Consider the following 12,603-nt stretch of genomic DNA (forward strand, 5'->3'; position numbering starts at 1 on the left):
CACACATTAAGTTTGAGTTGAGTTGGTTGATCAAAGTAAAATCGAATTTGGTGATCAATCGAAAAATTGGTAAAAACATATTAAGTAACTATTCACCCCCAATCTAGTTACTTACAAAGCCAACACCGTCAACCAACGAATCGAAGCAACACTGACGACCACCAACAACAACCACCACATATCGCCACTGATGTGCATCACTTAAAACGCGGGATCTATAAAAAAAATCCTGATCTACAAAATATATATATATATATATATATATATATATATATATATATATATATATATATATATATATATATATATAACAACAGATCTTAAATGATTTACGTGAATATAGTGAGCGGCCACTGAGGTTGGGCCGAAGAAGGAGAGAGAGGTTGTGGCCAACGAATTGGTTGCGAAGATCGCCGGCAGAGATCGGCAGTTCGGTTGTCAGATCTGCCTGAGAAGGCGGCATTTTAATTGGAGGAGTGCGAGGACTGATGAACTTAGTAGTTTAGGTGTATTGTATTTCAATTTTATAGAATATGAGTGAAATAAGATACAACAGATTTTGGTGGTTGGAACTTGGGAGAAAGAGAAGAAAATAGAGAGACAAATAATTAAAAGATTTTTGAGATATGCTCCGTAATAAGTAAAGCAAACCCCATCTTAAAGTTTTCCACTTTTTTTATTCTTTTTTTTTCATATAAAATAAAAACTCAACAACAAAGAAAAACCCTTTTTACTTCAATATATATACGGAATATTAAACTTACCATTATTGTGTGGCATATAATTTATTTACCTAAGTATATAAAATTCTACACCGTACTAAGTAATTATCTGAAACTAAAAATCAAAAACAGATCTGAAAGAGTAGTAAAGGAAGAAGTTTGCTTGAGACTTATAATGTTAACTTATTTTTTTTTTTTTAACTTTTTATTTAAAGATCTGAAAGGGTAGTAAAGGAAGAAACTTGCTTGAGACTTATAATGTTAACTTTTTTTTTTTTTTTTTTTTACTTTTTATTTAAAGATTTGTAATATGATTACAACTACGACAACATGATGCAATTATTTAATTTTTTTATTTCTAAAAAATATTAATCATCTAAATATATATGGATATACTAAATTGTACAATTTTCAAAAAGCATTATATAATACCAAAAATATTAATTATTTAAATATATATGGATATATTAAATTGTACGATTTTCAAAAAGCATTATATAATACCAAAAAACGATTAACTTAAAGTACAATAAGAAAAAGTTTTAAAAATGAAAATATGATGATTTTTTATTTATTTATAAACAAAATGAAGATAGTGAAACAGGTTCCGCTACTTAATATTTATTATTGTACATGTTTATTATAATAATTTTATATTCACTTATCGCTTTGCTACAATAATTACACGATAACACGATTCCGCCGCATCGCGCGGACTTCCTTACTAGTTATTATTAATAATAATTATTATTATTATTAAAAATATAAATATAAATATTCAACTTTAAGCGAACTTTATGTTTGTAAAATCAACAACTTTCTTAGTCGGAATCCGTGCTTCCACGAGACAATAAATTAAATGACTTTAATATTTACATTTACTTAATACCTAAAACATATCATTAAACTGTTTCGTTTAAACAAACTCGTGTTTTCAAGGGTCATTTCACTAATTTAGTCTATAAAGAAGTAATGTCATCAGTTTGACAGTTTCTTCCAAGCAACAACACATATGGTAGTGGATCCAGAATTTTTTTTGGGCAGGTCAAAATGTTAAATTTGAAAAAAGAAAACCAAAAAACGGGAGCAAAACGTCGAACTTTAACATATAAAAATTCACTAAAATTTTTTGATCACCCCAATTGCCCCTTCATCTACTGAAAAAAGACCATCTCAATCACCTTTTTTTCCGAAAAAACGAATACTCATATAGAATCGAGGTCGTTTTCCAAAACAAAACACCCTCTCGATCACCTAAAAATACTTTTAGGCGGATAATGGAAAAAAAATACACTGTTGGTACCTGTGGTTTGTTTAATTTTTCATCATAACACCTGAACTATTTTTTTTTCATAGTTGATACCTGTGGTTTCATTTAATTTCGTGATTGATACCCGAAGATAATTGCCCCTCACATGTGCCACACATGTAAGGGTATTATGGTCCGTTCAGTTAATTTACCTCATTATAAAAACACTAAATATGTATATTTGGGTATAAAAACAAGCTTTTTGTATTGTGTATAGAACTATAGATGCAGATCTTCATTCGTGTATTTTGTCATATAAAAATCCAATACTGAAATACAGCAACATACATCTGGATAGTTTTTCATCTTCATTCTCTTATAAAAGGCTCTGGTGTTCATGATAATTAGCAATTCATCTGGAAATTTTTACCAAAACTCAACATGTTACATCATTAATTCAGTTATCTACTTTATATGAGATGAACAAAGACATTTGTTCTTAGCGAGTGTTTTTGGTGCATTCAATTTTTATACTCCGTAATGTTTACTTTACAACTTTTTATGCTCTATGTACAACCCATTGAAAGCCTCCACCATTCTTCTCTTTCTATCTCTTTAAAACCCAAACCACCACAACCTTATAATTCCGATTACTTTCATTCCGATTAATTTCATTTTGTTTCGAAGCTTAGAAAGATATTCGTGTTAAGGGTGGTCGTGTGAATTTGGGTTTTTATTATCTGCAATTTAGTTTTAGGTCTTTAGGGATTAAGGTGAAAAAATGAAGAAGATAAAGAAAATAATGGATGAAGTGAATTAGTGGGTCCAACTGACATACATGTTCATACTTCTATATGTTTTCTCAAAAAATGGTACTCTGTATTTGTTTTTGTGAGCAAAATGGATCTGGATAGTCCAATTAAAAATTAAAAATACCCTTTTATAATGAAGTGTTTTTATAATGTGGTAAACTAACTGAATGGACCATATTACCCTCACATGTGTGGCACATGTGACGGGTTAAGGGTTAAATTTTAAAGGCAATTATCTTCAGGTATCAACCACGAAATTAAAAGAAACCACAGGTATCAACTACGCAAAAAAAAATAGTTCAGGTGTTGTGATGAAAAAGTGAACAAACCACAGGTACCAACGGCGTAATTTTTTCCGGATAATTATTATAGATCGAAGCTGCCAACAATTATTATCCTCCCGCCTGCATGTAATCATGTGATGAAGGCTTAAAAAAGTTCCCAAATTTAATGATTGTGCGAATTTCACATGCAATGATCAAACAATATATAGCCAACTTCAGTGTTGCGTGAGCCACAATAACGCATCGCAGAAACAAAGATCCATATAATGTTTGGCTTCGATTTGAGACGATTTAGGTCAAGAGTCAATAAGAAAAGTCTGACAACAAACAGTACCATTAGTAATACCTAAGCATGCGTTGCACATATTGCACGATTTTTCTCAGCCTGAGTTGCTTCAAGCTATATAAGAGTAATTAATCTCCCAACAAGCAGCAGTAAGTATATTAGCTAATAAAGCCCAAAATTTAATAGACAATGAATCTTATACAAGTGATTCTTTCAAATATTATAAGTAACAAAAATATTGCTACTGGTAATAAGCTATAATTTCTCGATGTAAATCTTAAATAGTAAGAAACGAGGAAAAAAAAACCCCCCAAAAATGGGGTTAAAATGTTGCTATTGAGACAAGTTACTCTTGCTCTTCCAAAGATATTCTCATTAAAATCCCATATAATTCCCAAAAATAAACAAAAGAAAACTATCAAAATTCAGAGATAGAAGTTACAATTTGACTCACATCTCTTCATAGAACAAAATGTAGGCCTCACATTGAAGAACTTCGTCCAAAGAAACCTTGCGTACATAAGCATCACTTGCATAGAACCACAAACAATTGCAATTTTCTTCTATCCCCAAACTACCCTTTGCAGGTCCTCTCACATAAGCCACGTAGTGTCCTCCCCTCATTGTCCCTGAATGCTCCACCACTCCTACCAGACGATATTTGTACGTCTCTCTATCTCTGCAGCAACTGAATTACCAAAAAAAAAAAAAAAAAACATCTTACAATTGTTTCAACATAGATGAAATATTTAACCCGAAAATAGTCTAGCAAAAAGCCAAAAAATGTTAAGATACACTCCCCACTTCAATAATCACAAAATATAAGATCTTGTAGATTTTCATCAAAAATCATTGATTTAATGTTTTAGGAACTAGTTATGTTTGTTTTCGTATAATAAAATATATGCTACAAAAAATATGATCTTATGAAGACAATAATAATAATAATACCTGGGATCCATGTAGGGTTTAAGATCAATTGTTTCTCTAAAGTCAACATGACCACTCAATTTACTTAAACGACCCCGAGAATCTTGACAGAATCTTTTCAAATGAATAGTCAAAACTGGTGGGGCCCGACTAATCAGAATCCTCTTAGATGCATCCCTTGCCACCTTAACACCCTTAGAGTCCACCTCATCATCATCACTACTATCTGTTTCATGTTCACTCACTACATCCTTAAATTCCATTTGTTCGTTATTCTCATTTTCACAATTGTCAGTGGGCCCATTAACACTACAAGATTCAGCATCATGACAGCTGTCACTCTTTCCATTACACAACACTGAGTTTTCATCTGAACCATCAATAACAACACTTTCAGTACTTTGATCATCATGGTTTCTGAACCCGTTCGAAAGCAATTGCTCAGTACCTGAAATTCCATTATTACCGCCATTTGAAATGGGATTTTGATGTTTGTTTTTCAACTTAAATCTCGTTTTTTGCGCTAACAATGATTTCGAACATTGTTCGCACTGCCAGGCATGTTCGGTTTTGGTGAGAAGTTCAGGGGTAGTGAAATAAGCCAAACATTTCTCAACAGACACCGGAGTCCCGGTATCATCAACCCCATCCGGGTCAGTATCACTTTTTTCCACTCCATTTATTGCGGGATTCACAGTGGGCCCCACAACAGGCTCGGGTTGCTCAGGTTCATCAAACAGACCTCCAAATCCATCAAAATCTGAGGGTTCGGGTTCTTGTTCGCTAGTTGAAGCAGTTCCATAGTAAGGAAGCAATATAACTTCAGATTCTTGAACTTTAATAAGAGGCTCATCTTCCCATAAAACATCATTACTAATTTCAGAATCTTGAACAGTAGTTGTACTTGGTTCAAGATAGTCCAACCATGATGCTTCGTGTGAGTCAACGGAGTCAACCGGTTCACTAGATGTATCATGACCGTTCGATGTTATAGCGGGGTCATTATGGTCCAATAAGGATATATTTAGCGAGCTCACAGTAAGCTTATCGTGATTAACTGACAAAGTAGCAGATTCAACACAATTCAATTGAACCAAATTGTCAGAGAAATCTAGCATACTGTCCATGCTCGGTTTGATTCCATTCTGTACAGCTGAGTCATTTTTATCACTAATGGCATCAAGAACCACAATTGCTGATTGTGCTGAATCATATAAAGAAGTATCATTTTTTCCAACACATGAATCTGTTGATTTTGTGGGTCCCGGGGACGACTTATCACCATTTGAAGGTACGGCTGAGTGATTTTCATCACTAATCGCATCAAGAACAACAGCTGCTGATTGTGATGAATCATATAAAGAAGTATCATTTTTTTCAGCACATGATTCTATTGATTTTGTGGGTCCCGGGGACGACTTAACACCATTTGAAGGTACGACTGAGTCATTTTCATCACCAATGGCATCAAGGACGACGGCTACTGATTGTGATGAATCATATAAAGAAGTATCTTTTTTTTCGGCACATGATTCTATTGATTTTGTGGGTCCCGGGGATGACTTAACACCATTTGAAGCTACTACTGAGTCATTTTTATCACTAATGGCATCAAGAACAAGAGCTGCTGACGATGAATCATTTACAGAAGTATGATTTTTTTCAGCACCTGAATCTATTGATTCTGTGGGCCCAGGGGGCGACTTATCACCGTTTGAAGTAACAGCATTAGCAGCAATTAACGAATCAGAAGGCTTTTTAATTTTTGACCGAAACTTGGCTTGCCACTTTGGAGGAAGTTTCGTTTTTTTCGATCGAGAAACAACCGGAGTCTTTTTAGATGAAGATCTCTTAGTCGGTAACAGTAACGACAGATCTAAATATGGTTCGTATACAACTGACGCATGCCCACACTCTAAACAACTAACGGTGCTCGAAATTTGTCCCCCAAATATGGTATCTACAAAAGTGGGACCCACACCTTGAGAACGTTTTTGTACACGAGATTCCTCGGTACAAAGTCCATCAAGCAAACAACGAAGCAATTCATGACTATCGTGCTGTTGAAATCCCTTGAATTGAGGAGCCTTAACGCATACACTCCCAAGAAACGATCTCGGATTGATAACATTTCTTGAATTTATCGATTGACTCGTTTCAACAAAAAGCTTCTTTAAAGACGTTGTAAGAGGTCCAAAAGATTGTTCCAGTTTCAAGAAGTAATCACGTAGTTTATCCATTGCTAAAAGGTTTTGCAATACTGAATTGAAGAAACAAGTATTCCCTAAATTTACCAAACCTCTTATCATATAGCTGCCATTTCCATTTTCTAAGCAACTTTCAAGGGTATTTACTGATTTAACGCCACTTAAAACACTGCCATTACCAAAATAAACCTCCTCAACATCCACACGGGATTGTTCTGATGATCGAGCTTTTAAAACATTGACAAATTCAGACAAAGTGTCTATTTGTTCACCGTTTTCGTCCTTACTTCGAGACGGAATAAGTGTTTTACATATAAAACACCATCTAAGATTAGGGTTTGCAAATTGGAGAACCAATGGATGATGGTACTGTTTCGAATGACGTGCAGCATGACTCGTAGGTGTAGTAGGCAAACCGACACCGCCACATGAGATATTACCGCATTCCAAACAAACCCATATCGAACTGTTTCCTTTGTTCTTTTTTTGCTTGCCTGTTCCTTTACTTTTTCTACGATCAGCAACGCCTTCTCTACATTCATGACATTTAAGAGCCTCGAGTGATGATAATTTCAAGGAGAACTTATCCAAATTGATGCCCTTATCAAAATGAGGACATTGTTTACTCTCTTTAATTACTGAAACGCCATTAGCGATGATGTCAGCAGATGGAACAATCTGTTGTGGAAGTGTTGTTGAAGACGGGGTTGGATACCGCTTTTCCTTTTGAGCATTGTGGGCCGCCCTCTTCTTATTCTTCTTCCCCATCGAAACCTGAAGACAATATAAGCATAGTCCAACACTTAATGATATTAACCATTACACTGCTCATTATAATTCCCAATCACTTTATCCTTCAAAAAGGTATCACATATATCTAAAACAATCTTAACTGCATTTGTTTATAAATATAAATTTTAACAAATCAAGAGCAAACATGAAGTGAGAATGACCTTCACATTAACTGACAAAAGGTACGTTTAAATAGTAGACGCTATGTTAAGCAAAATTAGGATGCGCAAACAATGATGCTTTTAGTGTAAGAACTAAAACATGCAAGTAAATTTTTCCTAAATAAAAAATGCGTTTAAACGAAGCTCACAGTTTAGTGTCAGAAGCATACAAATCTAGTGTAGACGACCTCACTCTGCTAACTTTCTTACGAGCTTAACGTTCGTACAGCTGCGAGAACATGCATGTGGCTTTATTCAAGCCAAAAATTATTCACTATCTTCATCTTAGTAGCTAGACAATATCGTGAGTTTCAACTCCTTTTTCTCCATATATCAGCATTATGAATAACAGACGTAACTATGGTCAAATCAAGTACAAGTTGTAGATACCAAAATAGGTTAATGGACGAAGATGGAGAAACTAAGTCTGCAGAACATAAACACATTCTAACGCACTACCTAGAGAATAATTCACTACTTAAATATTGTGTTTATTTTTTAATAGTATTCTTCATTCTCTAATCATAAATCACATGGTGGCTGAGTAAATATATAGTTATAATATTGCTACCAAAAATTAGACAGCTAAATCTATGAGGTATAGCTCCACCACTACAAATTTTGAAAAAAAAATAAAAAATCATCACATTTTGATAATTTTCACTAATCTACCATTATTTTTAATGGTTACTATCATCTCCAAAAATCATACTACAAGATAATTACATAAATATATATACACATATATGTATGCATATGTATAGCATAAAAAATATATAGAAATGAATCCATTTTTAAAAGCACGGAATAACATAAAGCACAAAATATTAGTATATTAGGGTTTCAAATCTATGAATATGCTGCTAGATGCAAGTTTTCTAATAAGAGCATTCATTAGCAACATCAATAAAATCAAAATGAACGATAAATAAATATATATATGTAATAACTTTCAAATTAAATAACTTCAAAAGTAATTGTGCAAATTGAAGTGTGAAATAATGACATGGACTTACTATCAGCAACTAGAAAACGATGATGATTTCACCGGATCAACGGCGGATAACGCCGGCGAACAGCCGCCAGTGCCTCAGACGAAGGTAATGACTGTGGAGTATGGTTTTCAGGGATAGTGAGAGCGAGGGTTTGTTAGTGATGATGTTTCCTTTCTTAATTTTACCATTTTAGTGTATTAGTGGAATGAACCGTGAAACTACGGTAAGTTTAAACGCTAAAGTTAAATGATTTTTTTTAGATTTTAAGCGATTGTAAATGGCAAAGTCGTATTTTATAGAGTACGTTGACAATGAAATACAAATAAAGCATGTTGATAAAAAGTAGTAATTAACACATTCAAATGTAGTTAAATAGATAATTGAAGACCATAAACAACTCTAAAAAACTGTTGGTGAATCAACTTCTTTCGTACGTAGACGCTTGTTAAGTGCATCATTGATTCCGTAAACAAAAGCTCTCATATACGCGTTCATCATCTGCGTGTTAATAATAATAATAAAAAATTAGTTTAGTGTATAGTTCAATGTTAATATAATATGTAAAATATGACGCGAAATCAATGATTATGGTTTAAGTTTGAAAATGAGTGAAGGAAAATGACATTGACACATATTATTTAAAAATAAAATAATAATGTACAAACAAACATGTGTCAAATTATTATTATAAACTTTGAAGAACTTGTAAATAAGTAGTATAGAAAACATTCATATCTTTGTCGCATATAAGTATCTTAAATCCGTTTTTATTCTTTACTCTAGAAATAACAACGTAAAACTGCCCATGAGTAAAGATGGCCGGGGTAAAAATAAGCCAACTCGTGATAGCGATTGACCTTGACTTTTGTTAATGGTCATTGCAAAGCACATAGATATTGGAAACTGCTTTCTAGTAATCTTAATAATATTTAATAATATTTACTATGACAGGAGATAGTGTACATATAAGAGTTATAATCATTCTTATTGATAGAGTTTGCGATAATCTACAAATATGATGAAATTAGGACTATGAGAGGCGATAATACATCATAATCGTTAAAAGTATTGGTAAATTTTCTTATTTATAGTTCTGATTTTATTTAAAAATAATATGGAATTAGGATACTGTCAAATTGTTTCCATTTGAGTTGATTAGAGATTAGTTGTGATCGTTTAGTATAGGAGACGAATTTTATTCTGTGTATTATACTAAGTTTGTTACGTCAACATTTTGACCAAATGTATGATAATTTGATTATACATTTTATTTCTAGGAAATTCTATTAAAGCTTAAACTCTAAATGTGATCATAAAAATCAGTTCATCATCGGGTGAAGATCAATTTGTTGAGACCTGAGAGGCAAAGATATGATTTCCAAATTCGTCTCATTTAAAACGTTTCGAAAGTTTAGGGCAGTATATGTACTGTAATTAGGATCAAGTAAAAGGGAGTGATTCGTACACCACCTATTTTTAGCCGTACACCACCAAATGTGCTTTACAGGGTTGTACAGTACAACACTGTAAAGCATGTTTGGTGGTGTATGGCTAAAAATAGGTGGTGTACGAATCATCACCCCAAAGTAAATGGGTTCCAACTAACTTCCAATATTTTAGAAAATTGAATTATACAATAAAAACGCCTAGGCGAATCTCACGTAATTTATAAATATCATTTAGAAAATTGAATTATATGTATTGATAATTTTAAGATCAACTTTAATTAAATTATTTATCAGGGTAGGTAAATAATTAAATTTGCCTACGGTTGTATTTTTAGATCAATTCCTTTATAATATATTTTTTTTTTTAAAAGTAAACTGTGGTATATTATATATATTCGAATTATGTACATAGTGTGGTAGCCAAAGTAGCTACATAACACCGTCCACGATAATTACAAGCCTACTACACGAGAGAATTATACAACTATAAACATGAAACAATCAAAATGATACAGTATGCATGACTTCAACCCGGATCGATGTTTTCATGCACCCCACGTGGGATATTTGGTTTAAGAAACCATTGGTGCCAATCCACGATTCTTCCTCTTGAACGATTTTTAACCCACTCGAAGGATTTAACTTGTATCTCGTTTATAACCTTTGAAGATGCTCATGCTTCATTTCGAAAAATCTTTTGATTACGGTTTTTCCAAATGTAGTAACACGTCACCCATACAATTGCTTGCCATGATTTCCTTTGAGATGTGTTTAACCCAATCGAAAGTCCTCCTTTGATTAAGTCTTCGAGGTTAGAACCCGAAGGGAGGGGGAGATCCCACCATTTATGAATGCCAACCCAAATTTCTTGTGCAAGTTTGCAAGAATAAATGGCGTGATCAACCGACTCGACCACGTCATTGCATAGAGGGCACAACAACGAGTCTAAGTCGATGCCCCTTCTATCGAGCTCTTCTTTGACCGCAATTCGTTTACGTTGAATTCTCCACATGAAAATTCCTACCTTTTGTGGGATAAGATTATTCCTAAGCGTAACCATCGGAGATGCTTCCCTTGGAATTAGTTTTTCATCAATTAAGGAAACCATCGACTTTGTAGTGTACAAGCCACTTTTGACCCCCTTGAACTTCCGAGTGCTACGACCCGAACCTAAGATAACACGTGTCTTTATTGTGCTCATGAGTGTGTCTAACTCCCCGTGTAGTCTACCTGAAATTTCTCGAGACCAATCCCATATAAATGACCACCCGTTGCTTGAAACTCTAACTCGATCGAAAACCAAAGCAGCCTGATGATTCTCGAGCCTGTATAACCTCGGACATAACAGCCGAAGAGGTGTGTCGGATGCCCATAAATCTGACCAAAATAATACATCATGCCCATCGCCAATTTGCTTCTCGAATAAGCTGTCAAAATTTACTCCAATCTTGGATAACTCGGCGCCTACTTTGATGATGTTCTTCCATACCGTACACTGTTTCACATTTTCACAAACACATTTAGAACCCAACCCCCCGTCCCGCCCATATATGCTCTTAATAATTTTGACCCAAAGTGAGTCATATTCGGTGCGAAAACGCCACCACCATTTTCCCAAAAGTGCTCAATTTTTTGCCTTGAGTGACCCAATATTCAGCCCGCCCTCTTTAAAAGGTAAAAGAATGGTATCCCATTTAACCCAAGATAGTTTAGAATCCTGCCCCGACCCGCCCAAGAAAAACTTACGACGCATACTCTCGAGACGGTTGATGATGCAAGACGGAGCACAAAACAACGAGAAGAAGTAAAGAGGAAGACTATTAAGCACCACCTTAATAAGCGTTAATCTACCCCCCAAAAGACATCGTTCTAGCTTTCCAATCCGATAAACACTTACTAAACTTATCAATGATGGGATTCCATGATTCTTTTCTGTGAATTTTCTCTCCGATTGGCATCCCTAAATAATCGAAAGGCATGGTCCCTACTTGGCATCCGAGACCATACAAGTGACTTTTACTCATATTAATCTTAAGGCCTGAAACCTTTTCGTAGCATTCTAGTGTCTTGTGCACGTTTTTAATATTTCTCTTGTCCCAATCCCCGAAGAAAATCGTGTCATCCGCAAACTGAAGGTGCGAGACCATTACCTTATCTCTACCAATCTCAACGCCTCTAATGATCTTGTCCCTAACCGCTATGTTAGCCAAAATGTTCAAGCCCTCACTAGTAATAATAAAAAGATATGGGAAGAGAGGGTCACCTTGTCGAATCCCCCTTTGTAAGTTGAACTCCTTTGTCGGTGAGCCATTGATGAGGACCGAGATGGAAGCAGAACGGAAACATGCCTCGATCCATTTTAAACATTTGCACCCGAAACCCATGGCCCTCATGATGTCAAGAAGGAAATTCCATCTCACACTGTCGAACGCTTTTTCAAAGTCGGCTTTGAATATGGAACATTTGGACTTTTCTTTTTTAACATCATAAACTAGCTAGTTTGGTATTAAGATGCTATCAAGAATCGACCTTCCCCGAATGAATGCACTTTGTTCGTTGCCAACAAATTTATCGATCACAACCCGGATTCTATTCGCAAGGATTTTGGATAGAATCTTGTAATAATATCCAATAAGACTTATCAGTCTATAATCCTTCAAGTTGATCGGGTCCGTTTTCTTAGGATTAACACGATAAAGGATGCGTTACACCCCACC

General features: G+C 34.5%; 2 protein-coding genes across 2 annotated transcripts; both read right to left on the reverse strand.

Moving 5' to 3' along the window:
- Nucleotides 1-3,600: 3,600 nt before the first annotated feature.
- Nucleotides 3,601-8,594, reverse strand: LOC139843916 (ubiquitin carboxyl-terminal hydrolase 2-like). The gene is made up of 3 exons (XM_071834100.1): nucleotides 8,460-8,594; nucleotides 4,305-7,264; nucleotides 3,601-4,041 (listed from the first exon to the last, which is right to left on the reverse strand). The coding sequence occupies exons 2-3, from the start codon at nucleotides 7,256-7,258 to the stop codon at nucleotides 3,804-3,806; spliced, it is 3,192 nt and encodes a 1,063-aa protein (XP_071690201.1). The 5' UTR covers nucleotides 7,259-7,264; nucleotides 8,460-8,594; the 3' UTR covers nucleotides 3,601-3,803.
- A 1,965-nt stretch (nucleotides 8,595-10,559) lies between these two features.
- LOC139841843 (uncharacterized) lies at nucleotides 10,560-12,279 on the reverse strand. The gene is made up of 2 exons (XM_071832036.1): nucleotides 12,037-12,279; nucleotides 10,560-11,381 (listed from the first exon to the last, which is right to left on the reverse strand). The coding sequence occupies exons 1-2, from the start codon at nucleotides 12,277-12,279 to the stop codon at nucleotides 10,560-10,562; spliced, it is 1,065 nt and encodes a 354-aa protein (XP_071688137.1).
- Between the last annotated feature and the right edge of the window lie 324 nt (nucleotides 12,280-12,603).

Source organism: Rutidosis leptorrhynchoides, chromosome 4 (genome assembly GCF_046630445.1).
Source record: "Rutidosis leptorrhynchoides isolate AG116_Rl617_1_P2 chromosome 4, CSIRO_AGI_Rlap_v1, whole genome shotgun sequence".
Taxonomy (NCBI): domain Eukaryota; kingdom Viridiplantae; phylum Streptophyta; class Magnoliopsida; order Asterales; family Asteraceae; genus Rutidosis; species Rutidosis leptorrhynchoides.

What these genes read in the sequence shown, in the direction of transcription:
- LOC139843916 (XM_071834100.1), bottom strand. Translation starts at nt 7,258, where the DNA reads ATGGGGAAGAAGAATAAGAAGAGGGCGGCCCACAATGCTCAAAAGGAA. An exon ending in AAACCCTACATGGATCCCAG is followed by an intron (nt 4,042 to 4,304) that starts GTATTATTATTA and finishes TTGGTAATTCAG; the next exon opens with TTGCTGCAGAGATAGAGAGA.
- LOC139841843 (XM_071832036.1), bottom strand. Translation starts at nt 12,279, where the DNA reads ATGAGGGCCATGGGTTTCGGGTGCAAATGTTTAAAATGGATCGAGGCA. An exon ending in TTGAGATTGGTAGAGATAAG is followed by an intron (nt 11,382 to 12,036) that starts GTAATGGTCTCG and finishes AATGTGAAACAG; the next exon opens with TGTACGGTATGGAAGAACAT.